Source organism: Drosophila simulans, chromosome 3L (assembly GCF_016746395.2).
Source record: "Drosophila simulans strain w501 chromosome 3L, Prin_Dsim_3.1, whole genome shotgun sequence".
In the NCBI taxonomy this organism is placed as follows: domain Eukaryota; kingdom Metazoa; phylum Arthropoda; class Insecta; order Diptera; family Drosophilidae; genus Drosophila; species Drosophila simulans.
Genome location: NC_052522.2, coordinates 8,089,408 through 8,106,170, shown reverse-complemented (window position 1 = coordinate 8,106,170; position 16,763 = coordinate 8,089,408). Strand labels below are relative to the sequence as shown.

The 16,763-nt window shown below is 43.8% G+C and overlaps 3 protein-coding genes across 9 annotated transcripts in view; 1 reads left to right on the top strand and 2 right to left on the bottom strand.

Moving 5' to 3' along the window:
- LOC6737246 (Down syndrome cell adhesion molecule-like protein Dscam2) overlaps positions 1-8,759 on the bottom strand; it is a 41,349-nt gene extending 32,590 nt beyond the window's left edge. For all 6 annotated transcript variants that reach the window (XM_016171086.3, XM_016171082.3, XM_016171084.3 and 3 more), the window contains exons 1-2: positions 8,642-8,759; positions 803-1,202 (exon numbers count right to left, since the gene is read on the bottom strand). In XM_016171086.3, coding sequence (XP_016030953.1) covers positions 803-854 — 52 coding nt within the window. In that variant the 5' untranslated portion in view covers positions 855-1,202; positions 8,642-8,759. The remainder of the gene's footprint in view (positions 1-802; positions 1,203-8,641) is intronic.
- A 442-nt stretch (positions 8,760-9,201) lies between these two features.
- LOC6737238 lies at positions 9,202-12,703 on the top strand. 2 transcript variants are annotated; one of them, XM_016169963.3, is made up of 4 exons: positions 9,202-9,520; positions 9,576-10,273; positions 10,387-10,667; positions 12,430-12,703. In XM_016169963.3, the coding sequence occupies exons 1-4, from the start codon at positions 9,343-9,345 to the stop codon at positions 12,542-12,544; spliced, it is 1,272 nt and encodes a 423-aa protein (XP_016030948.2). In that variant the 5' UTR covers positions 9,202-9,342; the 3' UTR covers positions 12,545-12,703. The 2 variants fall into 2 exon arrangements, with proteins under 2 accessions (XP_016030948.2, XP_044778896.1); XM_044922961.1 differs by lacking the exon at positions 12,430-12,703 and adding an exon at positions 10,731-11,040.
- Positions 12,704-13,989: 1,286 nt separating this feature from the next.
- LOC6737241 (eukaryotic translation initiation factor 4E1) lies at positions 13,990-15,390 on the bottom strand. The gene is made up of 6 exons (XM_002084045.2): positions 15,166-15,390; positions 14,830-15,088; positions 14,695-14,769; positions 14,542-14,641; positions 14,391-14,478; positions 13,990-14,333 (listed from the first exon to the last, which is right to left on the bottom strand). The coding sequence occupies exons 1-6, from the start codon at positions 15,215-15,217 to the stop codon at positions 14,173-14,175; spliced, it is 735 nt and encodes a 244-aa protein (XP_002084081.1). The 5' UTR covers positions 15,218-15,390; the 3' UTR covers positions 13,990-14,172.
- Between the last annotated feature and the right edge of the window lie 1,373 nt (positions 15,391-16,763).

Genomic DNA, 16,763 nt, shown 5'->3' with positions numbered 1-16,763 from the left:
ATGCCGTGACACATTAGACAATGAGGATCTCTAATTATGGCTCGAAAACTGCAATTAACATTTGATCCAGCCTGTTTCGTATGGCTGCCACGAGTGTATGGGTGAGTGGGTTCCGTGGGGGTTTGGGGGCTCCTTCTTTTGTGTGCGTGTGTGTATGGCTTGAAGTGTCGAGCCACGCCAACGGCAGAAAGTTTCATAAATGGCGCTCCTGCTACTGCTTCTGTGGCTGCGCCTGTGACTCCTGCTGTTGCTTGTCCTCCGATGTCCTGGCCTGCAAAGTTTCGCTGTTGACTCCGTTTCTTTGAGCGCCCCGCAAACGCAACACAAACAAAAACAAAAGTGAAACGTGTGCCTTTCAATAATTCAGTTTTATGGCACAAACTCCGCAACTTCGCAACCAGCCTTTTGTCTACCCGCGAAAGTTGAGGAGGCAGTCGCTCATTAACGGCGAAATATGTGCATATGTATATGCACCTATATGGCGTTGCGTTAATTGAAATGCTTTTCGCTTTTCAATTCCACAGCACCAACCAACCACACAACCCCTTTCGAGAATCCTTGTTCCTTGCGCTTATGTGGCAAATTTAATTGCATACTTTTGCGGGCAAGGAAATATAAATATATATGCGGAATGGTACCTTTTTGTGGTCAAAATCTATAACATCAAAACGGAGAGAGATATTTCGTTTCTGTTTTTTGTATTGGGTTACACTAGGCCATATCTTATATGATACCAAAACCCTTCTTGGTCCATCGATTAGGTTTCTGTGTTTTATGGAAACGAAAAACGGGAAATACTCACCTCTTATGACATATAGGATCAGGATGGCCTTAAAAAGGCTGTGTAAATCCATTTTTTATGAGCACTAATGCTTTCCATTACATTTTTTATGTTTGGATTTTAAATGCCGAATTTCGCTTGATTTGTTTGTTATTGCTGTCGTTTCGGTTCGCGTTCGCTCTGTTTGTTTCGGTTATTTAATTTCTTTCTCACATCCACAAATGCGTTGCTCTGATTGAAGCTGACTGAAAATGTTAATGGTTTTCTGGCACAACTTTGTTGCTGCTGATGCTGATGCTTTTGTTATTGTTGTTCTTGTTGTTTATTTGTTTTTCGAATTACGCGCCACGGAAATTAGAGTTTCGTATGCATTGCCAGAGATTTATGCTACCAGTGATTTTAATGCTCATGCATCCATCGCCTAAAAGACAAAAATAAAACGATTGGTATATCTAAATTTAAGGACTGAAAACAACATAGGTTTGGAGTTTTCCCATTCTTTATTTTTCGAAGGTAATTTATAGATGTATAGCATTCGATAGCATTCTACATTTCATGCAAATGGCTTTAAGCTGCCTTGAAGTGGTTACTATGGAATGCTGCTGCCTTTGCTTTTGATTTCACTTGACGACAGTCAGTCAACTGCGATTCCCATGTCAGCGGGGATATTAATCATGTCAAGTCAGCTTCACAAAGCACCCATCCAACCCATCCCGCCCAGCTGAACCACTGGGGGGATCCACGAGCTCCATAAAACGGAACAACAGAGTTGGAAACACGCAGAAAAATAATTGATAAATTAAATAAACAGTCTTAATTAAGATAACTCTATTCTAAAGGCCGACTTTTAAATAAATAAATTCTATTAACTTAAATATTTTATAACATGAAATAAATTATAAGTATGTATTTTAAATATTTGTTCGAATTTTTCCTGAGATTTTTAGGATTTTTGTTTAAAATGTTATGCTCCCAGAATCTGGGCACCCGGAAAATGAATGGTGTTGCTGTGACTCCCTATAGTTTTCCCCCTTTTCCGGGTTTCGGCTTTTGCGCCCCTTTGAGCGCATTTTTATGCGACAAGATGAAGGCGAAAAAATTATGCATCAGCGCGAAATTGGAGCGCCATAAGTTGCCACTGAAGTGCTGACATCCTCATCTGAAGTTGAGGCTGCAGCCGAGTATCTGCGTGTGCGGATGCGACGACGAGTATCTCGTGAATGCAAAATATGACAAAAATATGCTAAAACACGCGTGTGTGTGGCAGTCCTTTCAGGACATCACCACCCCATCCGACCGAATCCCCTCACATTGTATTGCCAGGCTGCCATTACATTAACTTTGCCTGTGGCCAGCCATGACAGGATCTTTCCCAAAAGCCAGACGACTCCCCAAGGTAAGCTTCTGGACATTGTAGGGAAGAAAAAAAAATCGAAAAAAGAGGGCAGCAAAAAATGCGCCAGGAAGCGAACGATATTTGCCGAAACTTGAAACTATGCAAAAGGGACAGGAACAGGACAACTTGATACGATGGAGATAAAAAAAAAGAAACGTATAAAACTGTCAATAACGATAAAGCACAGTGGCGTACAGGGAGGGGGGTTTGTCCGGGTGCAGAGGGTGCTGGACTGGGACTACATGGATGTATATGGATGGGTATACGAGCAGTAACAACAAAATGCCGCTTAAGCAACATGGAAATTATGCCCAGTGCGAATATCATCAGCAAACTGCTGGAACAACAGACAATGGCTGTTGGACAGCCAGCAAATGGGCGGGAAATGAATGGGAAAGTCACGGGGGGAAAGTGCTGCTGCTGAAAATGCTTCGTTTATTTCCTTCGTTACTTGTTGTATTTTTCTTCTCTCGTCCTTCTTGGTGTGTAAAAAATCATGACTTGGCAATTATGCGGCAAATGTGCGCACTGGGCTATCCAACTGCCGGCACGGGCAAACCAAACAGACTCTCTTCGCACACACGGCAAGCGAACAGACATAAATATTACGCATACGCCGCATTGCACTGCCAACGTTTGCTAAATTGCTGGCAATTAGTTTAAAGTGCGACAGCAAAAAATCAAAATTGCTGGCCTAAGCAGCTTTCGACGGTAAGCAATGCACTGCATGGCCGTGTTCCACAAAGCTAAATCCAGTGGAAATCTCATTTAAAAGGTAGGAGAATAAAAATTAATCAAGAAAATGTGAAGAAAATTTGAAGTATCGTTTATGGTTAAATAGATGCACCTATATAATAAACACAAAAAATAATAAATAAATATTTAATAAAAGAAATCCATTAAGTGGCATATTATTATCAATATAATCCAATCACGAAGAAACTCATACTATAAATCTACCGCCGGCAATATCACGTATACGCCACGTTGACGAGCAAGCAAACCCGTTTAAGGCGTTACATTGTTAGTTCCCTGCGCTGAGATCAAACCAAATTGCCTCTAAAGAATTCGCTAAAGGACTAGACATTTAATCAAACATTTAAATGGACTTCGATGGGTGAGCAAACTTTGTCTGCCACCCAATCACAAAAGGGGCACGATTGCATCAAAGTGGGAATACTCTTGTGAGCCGCCTTTGTAAGCGGCTTCTTCTCCAATTTCAACGCCATCCCTTTGATCTACTGTTTCCTGGCCGTCTTTGCCAACGGCTTAAACACTCGAAGTCAGCTTCGATTTATTTATATTACACTTAACGTTGTCTCCTCGATCTTGGGCCCTCTGTCTGTGACAATTTGTGCCGGGTAAATGCATTGAAGGCTGCCCATCCATCCATCCATGCATCCCATCTAGCTCCTCGTGTGATTGGGTGGGAATCAGGAAGGATGAGGATGTGGATGGGGATGGGGAGGTCAAGACAAGTGCAATTTATAGACTTCAACGCTTGGCCGGCTACGAAGTTTTCTCGTCTGGTCTGGTGCCGTATGGCAGCCATCGTCTGCCAAATACGTGATTTATTTTAATAGATAATCATTATGCCATCGATTTCTTTCGTGTCTGGAGTCTGTTTCGCTTGTTGCATGCCCCCATTCGCCCCTTTATTTCTATTCCCTCGCATGCTACGTGCGTCAATAAATCAAAATCAAATGGCTTTCAGCTTATTGTTTTGCGTGGGTAAATAGAAAACATGTGCGACCTGCTGAAGCCACGTGGAACCAGCGAAGGGAATGACGCAAGGGGATTTTACCTTTAAGTGGGTTGCAAGTAGGTTACCCAAAAAAGTTGTTCGTTATTTGTAAGTGGCAAAAAAATATTGCAAACACCACTTAGTTATTTATTTCTTAAAATAGAGTCTTTCTATTCTTTTGATATTGAATTTGCATTACATACTCCTGGCATAATTCTTAAAAGAATATCTCTTATCTCCGTTTAGTCCCCTGTTAGCATTATTTTTTCTAAACCAGCAATTACTTTAACCCCTTTCTGCATTCGGCACCTGAAAACCCAACACTTTAAGCGCTGAAGCTGCCACAGCCGGTCATAGTTCACGGTTCATTCACATGCCAGATCCGCTTTGCCCTCTCCTGAGCCGTATTTAAATTGTGCCATTATGCACTCGAGTTCCATCCTTCCCCCTTAGCACACGCCCCCCTCGGATCCCCTTTGGACCCCTTCGCTAATGACTTTTTACGGCGTCTCTGGCGGCTGCTGCTGCTGCCGGCGAAGGCACAAAAAATCAATAGAATGCAAAGGGCCTCTGCATGGGAATCTCGGCTGGCGAAACAAAGGTTCACAGGCTAGAGGATTGTGGATAGAGGCTATGGGCTATGGGCAATGGGATTGAAAATGTAGAGGCTCGGGGACACTGGACATCTAGCTGGAATTGTAATGGCCAGCCGGCTGTCGTCTGTTGCATTGTAATTGTAACACTGGCCGACCGGCTGGCCGCGAACAAGCAAACAAACAAGTAGAGACTCAGCAAGAAAAAAAAACAACAGAGACGTGGAAATAGAAACGAAATGAAACTAAAAAAATAGTAGGAAAATCAATAAAGCAAAAGCATGAAGCAACAAACAAACAAACAAACAAGACCAGCGAAAAACCAGCGAAACGAAGAGAAAGAGTGCCTGAAATGCATAACAAACTGTGAAATGAAAAGCCAGCAACAAAATTGTGCAAGAAATTATATGCATATACATATTTATATATATATGCATAGAAAGCAGAGGAGGCGCAAAAGGGGGGCCTCTTGCACTGAAGTGCACATAAAAATCATTTAAAAACAGCAGCCAAGCAGACGGAGGAAAGAAAAAGGCTCTTTCCCAGGCTTTCCCCCGCCAGATTTCCCTGGCATTTCCCAGGCTTTTCCAGCTGGGCCCAAGGTAAGTCGTGATTCGAGGGGCAGAAAAATTGAGTTCAGCCAAGGGGGCGGGGATGTACACAAAATGGGTCTAAAGTCATAAACTTTTTCCACATAGCAGCTGATGCCAACACGTTTCGGTTACAGGCAACTGTGGGCTTTTTGTTTTTGCGCCATAGTTGCTCAGTGATTTTTCCTGGGCCCGTTACTATGGTCTTTTGTTCCCTGCTGGCTAACGAGCCGAATATTGGGTTAAGTAAAATATGTACCGAATGGGAAACAAGGAAAAACTCGGCTCGAGTACCTGAGTGGAAAATATTTTTGAGCAAACCGAAATAATGATGTGGCCAGGGAAATGTAAATTTATCAAGCTATGCAGATATTTTCATTACTCTCCATTATTTTTTTTTTGGTGAGCCAGAAATAGCAGAAGTGTGCGACTTTAGACGTTTTTAATTATTTTTATCTTGGCTGTGGCTGCAAAGGACTTCCCCTTCGGGCTGCCAATCAAATCAACTTCGACCTCTTCGGGTTTGCGTGTCTCGGCGGAACTTTGGATGGAACCTATTCACCCCGAAGAACTGCACATCAATCATGAGCAGTCAGTCGACCCGCAGCAGTAATAATTTTGAAATGCCAGTTCCCCGCCGCTTAAAATGTCACACGCCAATCAAAAGCATGTTTGCCTGCATAAATAAACATCCAGCGAGGTTCGCTTAAGTATGAATTATATATATATATACGGGGCCCAAACAAAATATCATTTCTCAACTTTTGGCAACTTTGGCATTCGTTCGTCTTCTGCTTTTCCCTCGACAATCTCGTCTCAATTTCTATTGCATATGTGCGGGAAAATGCGGGGGAAAGTGATTTCTTAATTTGTTACAGAAAAACTTTAACCTCCGCGCCTGGCACATGGAAAGAAAAACCCCTTTCACTCAAGACTAACCCCACATTTCTCTGGGTTAAAGTTGAAAGCAGGAAGAAAAGTTTCCCTGAGTTGGGTCCTCGGAAAAAAATCGTACGTGACTTTTGTGGAAAATGATGGATCAGTGAGTGGGTGGGTGTAAAAGTGAAACTTGCGCCGCCTTCTAATTAATGTCAATAGCGGTGGCCGGAAGTTATTTGCCCCATGGGTTCATATTTCGGTGCTTTAGCCGGAAGATTGCGCATACGCTGCGTGGTGTCGATTCAAAAATTGCGTATACGCACTGCGGGCAGCTGTTGCAGTTCGCTGGCCACCCGAAAATACATAATGCCCAAGCGAGAGAGAGGGCAAGAGAATGAGAATGAGGAAGAGAGAGAAAGAGAGAGAGCTGGCCACGATGACCGAAAATTTAAATAAACCAAAACTCGATGCCGGCTACTACTATTACTACAACTACTACGCACGTGTGTGTGTGTGTGTGTGTGTGAGTGCATTGTGGTCACTTCCGCTGTGAAACGCATGAAATACGAGCCATTTTTACTACTACACATCACAGAGGCTGCAACATGCGACATGTGTGTATGCGGCAATCGATAAATTTTGTGTGTGCAGCGCAGGAAGAACAACAACAAAAGCACAGCCACTGCACTATAAGCCAGATATGCCAGATACGAGGGTATATGTATACTGCACACATACATAGGTATGTGCACACACATATACAACATACACAGCGTGTGAGTATCCGCATGAGTATATGCCGGCACAGACAGATTTATAGTTTGTCATGGCGGCAGCGTCCAAAATAGTTGCAGCTTCTCTCCCGCTCACGAGGCATCCAGCGCTTTTCGTTCATAAAATCAATAGGCCGTCCCCATACCTCCACCCCATTTTCTCTCACTGCATTAGCCGGCCGGTCTTGCCTCGTATATAGGTAATACCTACGTGTATGTATATGTGGAGTACATGGAGTGCACGCAGCGCTGCTAATTGCTTGCATGCGAAACGTAACGTAACGTAACGAAATGAGAGCAAGGAGCCAGCTTCCAGATGCCCTGGCACAAAAGAAATATAAATAAATGCCATTTGCCCTCAACACAATACGGGGAAAATGTCAAACAATTAAGCGGCAATTAGCAGAAAGCTCGAGAGTGCCAGCAGCAGCCAACCAGAAGACCAGAGGACCGAACGACCAGAGGACCGGAAAAGGGGACGACTGCTACGTGAAAGCGTTGCTAAACGTGTCTTCGGCTCGTCGAAAAGGGGGTTGAATGGAAAGGGATGAGGGGAAAGGACCAACGACCAAGCGGCAGGCAGCAAGGAGCCAGGAGCAGAGGAAGCTTGGCACTCAAGGCAGTCGAGGCAGTCAGGCAGCGGGATTGCATTATGCCTTATTGATGAGCCCCCAGGTGGAGGAGTAGGCAACCTGAAAAACGAACTAAGGCCATATGGAACAGTACTTGGGAAATTCTTACAAGGACAGTACTTAAACAAATCTTTCACTTTCAAAAGTTTCCTTAGTTAAAGGAAGCCTAATAATATTTAAATATTAGCAAAATTATTTTAATCTTTAAACTTTAAACTGGAAAATACAATCATCAGTTGTATCATGATCTTCATCCACTTGTTAAAAAAACACATATTTATTAAAAGAAGTATCAAGTAGGAAACTTTTTCTAAAAGCTTACTTCTAAGAGACCTATAAACCTCTAATCAATTTTAAAATTAATATTAATTAAAATAAAAATATTCAAATAAATATATTTGAAACTCGCAATATTTATTTGGCATAAAATAACTCAACTACACCTTAAAATGTCATTTTAATCACACGTTTTATCGCAACATAATCGCAATCACTCCCGCTGCACAGATGGCGGCTGCTCTAAAGTCTCCCAAATAAACCCATTCAATTTGTTGATAAAACACACTTATCTGCCCGTCAAGCCATCAGCAGCTAAGCAAATTTGCATGCAATTTTCCCTCACGAGGGGGAGGCAGCGCTTTTCCACTTGATACGTGTGGGGCAGACTCGGGGAAAACTCGAAAATAAAAAGATGGAAGCACGGTTGTTGCAGTTGCATTTGCTGTTTCTCATCGGGTTTTAGCACGTTGTTGCAATTCAATTTATTTTCAATTTGCGCGCATGCAAGGCGAAAAGTCGGTGGTAGGTGGGCTAAGCACCTTTAACACCTTTTTCGATTAGACACACAACATAATCAAGCGCGATTTGGCGGATTTTTTCGTTGTCTCAACGGCCGGCTCACGTTGCACTCACAGGCACCAATACACATTTGCCCGGCACTATATATATATATATAAATATATATATGTTTTTGGATAGAGGTACTTGAATATGTATATGGGAGGCATGTACTAGTATATGTGGCACGCACGTTTGCCGCTTCTCTTGTTGCTGTTGCAACGCAAACTGCGAGTTGCACTTGCGACACTGACAACTGACGACAACACAACTGCGACGGCGCGCTCTTCGGTAGAGTTTCCTTCTACTTTCTTTCTTTTTTTTTTTGTTTTTTTCTTTTTAATTTTCTCTGATAACAGCAGGCATTAGGGCGTCTCCCTCGCACAGTGCCCCATCTCGCTTGCTCCAGCACTTACTCGATTTGCCAGAAGCCGAAAGGAGCAGACAACAACCGCACGCGAGCAACGTCGAACAGCAACTGAGTCCTGATTGCGCTGTCCCGCAGGATTTTTGTGCAGATGCAGGTTGCCATAGTGGCCACATCGCCATGTGCACCACCAGCTCCATTCCATCCACCACCCCACTAGCCCCCTCCTCCACCTGGCTGTGGATGCTGTGCGCAAGTGCGCAGAATCCGCATCCGAAGCGGCATCAACAGGAGCGTAGTAAACGCGTAGTAAATTGGATCGCATTCGGGTTTCATTCACAGAGATTCTCTTGCCAATGTTCTGATCACCGAGATAATTATTGTTTAAGTTTTATGAATTATTTTTAAGGATTAAAAACGTTTAATGCCAAAATGCTATTTTATTATAAACTAAATATACAGATGACCAGAATTACTTGTAGCAATTTTATCAAACTGAAATAATATTTATAATAATATTCAAATTTATTCGTTTTTTACGAGTATCGATTACCGACACTAAAATATATCCAGGACTATCGAAAAACAGAGTTTCCTACTCATCTAAGTCTTTCTAGTTGACATGTCCTGTCATTCAGAAATTAGAGTTACAAAAAAAGCAAATTTATTACTCAGCATTAATTTGTTGGAAGAATATTTGCAACTTCTTTTTAAAGTACAAGCACTAGACGAAGTGAATCCTCTTCAGACATGGAGGAGTGCAACTTTATGGAACTCATGGAGGAGATGGCCGTGCAGTTTACGGTGAACAAGAAGGAACATCAGCTCTTCGTTTACGAGTCACGCATGATATCCCTGACCATTCAGCGGCAATTGGTCCTGGATGGTGCAGTGTTCAACGACCAACTGGCAGAGCTCCACAAGACAGGTGAGTAAAGTGATCTCCTCTAGCACAGCACTCACAAGCGCCCCGCAATGATCAGCCTCCTTTGTGGACAAAATCTACCTGGACATGCCGCTGAACTTTGAGATCTTCCTGCCCATCCGACTGCCGAAGCCAGTGGTTCCCACCTATGATGAGAAGAAACGCACTGTGCAGTTCACCAGAGCCAACTACCAGCACCCATTCTTCTTCGGGAATGCGGTAAATTTCAAGTGCTTGAACCTGCTGCTGCAAAGCGAACTGCAGCGAGCCATTTCCAAACTCAAGACAGTAACACCCTCGAGAACGGGTCGGACGTACGACATCAAGTATTCGGTGCTGAGCCTGAACGACGTGCCCTTCGTTCACCAAGTGGTTGCTCTGGACCGCGACAGCAACGGGAAGCGTTTCATCCGCTTCGACTTCATTCTGGCCGTGGAGTTCAATGGCGCGGATTTGGTACTGCCACCTTACTTTAAAGCGCCGCTCAGTAAACGCTGGATTGCCTACGGTAGGATGACCGTTGACGAAGATCCCAATCCGGCGGAGTGGGCTGTGCTAGTGCCCAAGTGGCAGGACGCCTCGCCCGGTGCCGCCCTCATTTCCCTCTCCTGCATGGTCATGCTGTACCGCCTGATGAGCGCCCAGCAGTGCTACCTCTTCACCCTGCCCGGCTCCATCAAGTTAGCCTTCGTCATGGCCACCGAGGAGCGCGGCCTGGACTTCCAACAGATTAGCATCGCAGATTTGACCATTACAGTGAGTATGTTCTAGGTATTAGCTAAATTGGTTATATGTATATTTAGAGTTTGGGAACTTTGTATATATATGATAGAGAGATAGCCCTAACTTATTCCTTCCCCCCCACTTAGACCATGTTCCACCAGGTGTTTGGCAACCTGTACAAGGCGGTGGCCGGGAACACCATCGGCGACAAGACCATCAAGAGCAGACGCTTGATGGCCATCCGGAAGCAGTTGCTGCGCGCCCGCGGCATCTACGCCATGTTGGCGGATGCAGTGCTGCGGAATTCGATCTCCAGGAATTTTGTGAACGCCTACTTCTACTACGTCGACATCCCACCGCCGCCGGAATGCTTCTATCAGTCCCTGGTCGAAGTCCGGAACACCGATACCAAATTGAAGAGGAAGAGGTAAAGTTCTTAAGCCTGCAAAGTTAAATTGACCAGAACGATGGGTGGTTTTACTGCATACAGTGCTTTCAAATGGGTGGGGGATAACAACACCGAGGAGTGGCTTCCCTTGTTGATTTTTTGAAATTTGAGCACTACTGTAAATTGGTCGAGCAGTTTGTGGGAAATCCACCCAATCCCCCAGAGCACAGCCATCGTCTTAGTGTCAAATCTCGGTAATTGTACAACTTTAATGCCACAAAAAATAAGTGGAAATGCCAGAGCAGTGCTCACACAGACACAAAGCACCGCACACACAGACACAAAGCACCGCACACAGACAGAGACAAAAGTTAATAAAAGCCAACTAAAAACTAAAGCCGAGTTGGGCTACGTGTCCCTGTTTTGACTTGGCCCCAGAAACCCCCCAAAATGCCCCCCCCTTGTTTATGAGGGGGAAAAAGTTAAATTGCAAATAGCTTGGGCTGGGCTTAGCCCGGGGGGCGTGGCAGTCGGGCGGGGGCTGGTGGGCGACATGAAATTTTAGAAAAATTTGCTGTTATTGTTCGGGCAAAACAAAAGGGGTAAAAGGATTTCGCCGAGCTGTGCGCAGAGAGGATGGGTTCGGAAAATAGGTGGGTCTACACGGGCTGGAGTCGCACTAAACAGAAAGACACAAAAAAGTTTACCCGACTCACTTCTCGGGGATGGAGCATAAAGTTTTCCAGCGCTTTTGACATTTCATTGTTGTCAACTTTTAACTAGTTTTTTATGTAGTCATTATTTTAAAATGCAAATCGCCAACAACTGCCAGCAAAATACACACTGAATTGTTTCAATTTAATCTGCCTCCCAAAATCAAATGCCTTTAATTTTATTTGCCAAGTTGCGAATGCTTCGTATGGTCAATACAAAGTGGCCAACAGATTTGCCGCATCCATCGATGAGTTAATCTAGTTAACTTGCCGCCTGTGCTTCACTGCCATTGGCAAGTGAAAAGTGTTTATTGCATTTTCCACTTTTCGTTATTTTAATTGCATTCCCAGATCTCCCACTCCCTTGTTTTTGCACTCGAAGTTCTGCTGTATGAAATTCCAATAAATAAAGTGAAAATGAAGCTTGCAGCTGGATGGGAAAATTATTTGCTAAAGAAAATGGAAAAGGAAAAGAATGTCGTAGAAATATATGGAAAGTGGAAGCTCCCCCAGCATCAATCACTGCGTTTTGTTAGAAAAATATTTTTTAAACCTAAATTAAATTGAAATTTAACTACAAGAGCTTTTTTCCCCTTCGTCGGGCGTCATAATTTTCTCCCACAAAGTAGTGCACAAAAGAAAAGCGCCGAGCTTCAAGTTGGCGATGTCTTTTTCGGGGGCTGAGGTGGCAACTTTAATCAAAAACTAATTATAAGCGACAGGGAAGTCGTCCGGCGTGTCTGTGTGTGGGTGGCTGGGTGTTTTATCTGGTAAATTACATTTGAATTATGACAAGAACGAAAACGGAACGCCCAGCGCCAAAAGTGATGTGCAGCAAATGAGCTAAGCGATGGCCAAGTGAAATTCGAGTGGCAAGTTGGGCGAAATTGGGGGCGTTTGACCATTACAAACAGAACGGCCGCAATTTACGCAACAAACAGCGAACTGAAAATTGGAAAGACGCGACGGGCAGGACAACCGCAGGACCTCCAACTGGAGAATAAGGAGCTCCGGGAGCTGTGAGCTAAGCGGCAACTGGAGACCGACAAAAGTTTATGTGAAAAACAGACAATTAATTTGTTTTGCAGAGCAAAAGGGACACCAGGACAACAGGACTCGGGCGTCGAGGACACAGGACACCAGTGGAGGGCCAAACAATTTCGTGCTCGTTGGCAAAGGAAATTTACGTGCCAAAGACGATAGGGAGAACCCAGCTCTGTTCCAAAGAAGTCGAATCCGGTCCAACAGCACGGCACGGTGTAAATGGTCAAACATTTTACGCTTTTTGTTTAATTAAAATTGCAACAGGCTACGTAGTTCTCATTGCAGCAACAGGAGGATGGCAAAGAAAATCCGAAAATAAAAACACTGAAAAACATTCAAATACATAGTTATTTGGAACTGAAACTCATCGCAGTGTTTATTAATTTTCCAAGATTTTTATTTATATTTTAAATATTAATTGTTGGTCGATGTCATTAAGTTCTTTCATGAAAAATGTACATATCAAGTTGATTCTGCTCTATCCACTATTATATTTTTTACAGTGCAGCCAAGTCAGCGTTTTTCAATTAAGCTTGCATTTCATTTAATATAGGAGAGAAGTCTGCAACATTAGTGCTGCCCTTTGCCGGATATTCTCTGTTTGTGTTTGTCCAGTTATCCTCTATTTGCTTTTGCCCGCTGCCAAAGGAAGGGGAATCCCCTCTGGCTGGCTTTTGTTTCTCCGGTAAGAAGAGAAAACCTTTTATAGCGGTTATTAAATTGCTCTTTAAGTGCTTGGCACGGGTTAAACTATTTGCCCCATCCCAGGTTATTACCTGTGAGCTGTCCTCCGCATCAGTTGCTCCTCCAAATCCGCGTACGTGTTGGCATATCAATTCACATTACGGTCCGAATAACTGCATGCATTCATCTGCGCCAAGGAATCCCGTTCATATCAAGCGGGATTCGTCCGGCGGCGCGGGTAGGGTGGAGGGTGACATCGCCGGGAGGTTGGACAGGATGTCGGGGATACGCTGCCATTGGCACTGTCATAACCCCATGTGCAGTGTATCACGTTCCAGTCATTTGGTGGCTGCCACTTCATAATTCAATAAAACAATAAAAGCAAAATCCTTACAAATTACAGCAATCAAATCATACGACTCATATGGCCATCAGTGATGACATTCCAGGGTCCGAATATTTTGTACTTTCAAATATTACTTAATATTTGTGCAAATATATTGTATAGGTGGTGTGATTTCTGAATTATTGGTTTTTAGAATAGTTTAGCCAACATATTTTATCTTTTGTGAGGACAAAAGCTATATAGAATGAAAAACCAGCTAGGAGCACTAGCAGCACTTCCCTGGAAATGGATGATATTGCGCTTGCCGAGCATATTTCCATAAATTGGTCACAATTTGCTATGCGCAGCAGCAGGGAAGACAAAAGCCCTGAAAGGACGACGCACACACACATAGGATGGAATAAGCACTTGGCGCGCGATGGCAGCCGTTAAAGGATGGGTAGAGTCACCCAAAATTATGACGCCAAGGATAATCGTAGTGAAGGGAGTGTGCGTTTCCCACTCCGCCGGGGAATACGTGAGGCGACTGTGGTAGCCTCGGGATACCGGGACACGAATCGTGGCCAGAAAGTAGTTACTGTTTCTACTGCTCTACGCAATACTTTATTCATGGTACAACCGAAAAGCATTGGTGCGCGTGGGATAAAATGTGAGTTTGACAAATGTATTAGGCATATGTACTATCGTAGATGCACATTTCTGACCATGAACTGGGCATTTACGATGGCGCTCTTGGGAATTGGCCTCCATTTGGCGCCTACAATTTGTAGATGGCATTGACATTGGGTCCATGGTTCAACATGGCATCGTTGTGCACCTGGTACTGGATTTCCATAACGCCCAGATGCAGCAGGTCCTTTATCTGCCTGCCGATGGACAGGATGGCCTCCACATTGCGCGAGTCCTTTGTCCAAAGGGCTGTAAAGAAAGTTGACCTTAGAGATACCCCAATGGGAAATGCTGTCTTATACCCACATAGCTTATTAGCCTTGTTGCGCACATTGATGACCACTCCACATATCTCGTCCGAGTGCTCGAAGCACTCGCCAATCATGCACAAAAGCTAAAGGGGATTATGCGATATAGTGCATTGAGCTTATAATTATGGTACTATCAAGTGGCTTACCAAATCGTGCCACATCTTATCTATATAGGTCCTGGAGGCCTTGTCCAGGAGCAATATCCAACGACCACCGTTCTTGTTGGTGTCATCCTCCCACATGGGACTAAATATATACATATAAGACGATGGTTCAAAAAGGAGACTTGCAGAACTCACCGAATATTTTTCTTGAACACCATGTAGTCATTGAATATCTTCAGATCCGATGGCGGCTTCACAAAGTAGTACACACTGTGGAAAAGAATATGCAATAAATATATACATATTTATATATATAATTCTGTATCTGACCTGAAAAAGTCCTCAACGGTGTTGAAGCTGGTCACATCGACGAGCATTTCGGCCCAGCGCTTGGTACGATCGTTCTCCAAGTGCCACAAAGTCCAGGTATGCTCCAATGGATGCTTCAAGGCCAGGTCGTAGTCGATGTTTTTCATCACCCGGTTCAAAGAGGGCTGCACCTCCTGCTCATTGCCGCCCATCAGCTCCAAACCATCATAAGCCGCTAGACCATGTGCCCAGTCATTGGGATCTCCATACGGCAACCATTCTAAATATATTCGATTCGCATATCGCATATACATGGGCAAATGATTAATCGTAAAAAAAAATGCGCTGTCAGCTTACCAGTGTCCTCAGCATTCTGCAATCCGTTGCTTAAGTAACCGGTGTACACCATTGTTTTTTACTGAATCAACTCGATAAGCGAACCTTTTTTATGTTAGTTTTATCGTTTTATTTTACTAAAAAACTCCTTGAAATGGTATATGTCTCGTGCAAAGTATAAGCGTTAATGAAAATGGACGAACGTAAGTGCACGCTTTGACAAATCAAGATATGACAGCTAAAGCGTTGCCACCTTGGTTATAAAAAAGTATTGGAAAATTCGTGTGACCATCTTGTTGCGAAATGTGCTTATATTCAAAATACTGTGCCCTTTATCGCCTTTATCATTTAAAATATTTTATGGTACATCCTGCCAGATTTCCACCAATAAATCTTGTATCCCAGTGTTAAGCACCCCATTCAAACACTCCGATATTGCAGCTCCCATTCGCACATTTTGGTTGCAAAATCAAATTGAGTCGGTTAAGTACGAGCCCGAGGGTCTATCAATTGAAATGTCACGCTAATAAAATAAAATGCCACCGAGCATACGATAGATGCACGAAAATAATAAAATGTGACTCAAATGAGCGACGACGACGGCAACCGCAGACACACAAAGTTGGCAGCCGGAAAGAAGGATCCGATTGGGAATGGAACTGGAGCGAGCAGAGGAATCCCCCTTTCTTGTCTGCTGTGGCTGCTCCTTGTGCAACAGTTTGGCCTGCAGTCAATAATCGAAATCGACTTGGGCTTGTGGCAATAAAAATTTGTCTTCGCCGCTTAAGTTGTGCGCCTTGTTGCACACACAAGGTCCTGGGTCCCTCCGTGCCAGAGTCCTTTGGCAAGGACTCCCCACACCTCACCCTCCCCGCCCCCATCACCACGCCCCTGGCGGCGGTGCAGATAATAAAATATGTGAGTCGCTACGTGGCAGCTCCTTTGGCGTTGGCAAAGTAGCTTTGGGCCCTTGTAATGTGCACCATTTGTTGCGCGGCTGGTGGTGCGGTGGCACCAACTTGCACTCCAACCAAGATGCTCCTCACCAGCTCCATCTCCGCTTCCATCTCCATCTGCTGGATGCACGGGTGAGTTATGTCGGCCAAGTTTGGAACAAAAGTGTTGGCACTGCTCCTTGTTCTTGGTTCTCGCAGCCAAATAAGTTGCCAGCCCCAATTTACTTAAAAATTCTATTTATTTTTGCTCTTAAGCAGCTTTGGCGACTGCTCCAACTCGTATTTCTGGGATTTTGCAGGGAAAAACTGCTCCAAATTTGTTTCGTTAATTGGGAGAATAAGTTAGAACAAGGAAAGTTTTAGGAATTGTACAATTTTAGAAAGTGTATTAATATCTATGCTAGCGTAACTTATAGTACATTTTATAGGCTTATATCGCGCGTTGTTTCCTTCCTCCCTTCACTTAAACAACAAATAAAACTTTTTCAGCTACTGCTGGTTTTACTATTTATATTTTTTGACATGCCTGTTTATTCCTTGAATACCATAACTAAAAATTACCTGCTCCGCATGGAGTTGGTAGCCCATAAATTCCCGAGAGGGAAAACTTTAGTTCCAACTCTTTTTTGGGGCTTCTCCCCCATTCGAGTTAAGTTGCCGGCA

Coding starts and splice junctions, on each gene's coding strand:
- LOC6737241 (XM_002084045.2), bottom strand. CDS start 15,217: ATGGTGTACACCGGTTACTTAAGCAACGGATTGCAGAATGCTGAGGAC. Junction 14,642..14,694: donor GTGTTCAAGAAAAATATTCG/GTGAGTTCTGCA, acceptor GTATATATTTAG/TCCCATGTGGGAGGATGACA. Junction 14,334..14,390: donor CAACAAGGCTAATAAGCTAT/GTGGGTATAAGA, acceptor CTTTCTTTACAG/CCCTTTGGACAAAGGACTCG.
- LOC6737238 (XM_016169963.3), top strand. CDS start 9,343: ATGGAGGAGTGCAACTTTATGGAACTCATGGAGGAGATGGCCGTGCAG. Junction 9,521..9,575: donor GGCAGAGCTCCACAAGACAG/GTGAGTAAAGTG, acceptor CGCAATGATCAG/CCTCCTTTGTGGACAAAATC. Junction 10,274..10,386: donor TCGCAGATTTGACCATTACA/GTGAGTATGTTC, acceptor CCCCCCACTTAG/ACCATGTTCCACCAGGTGTT.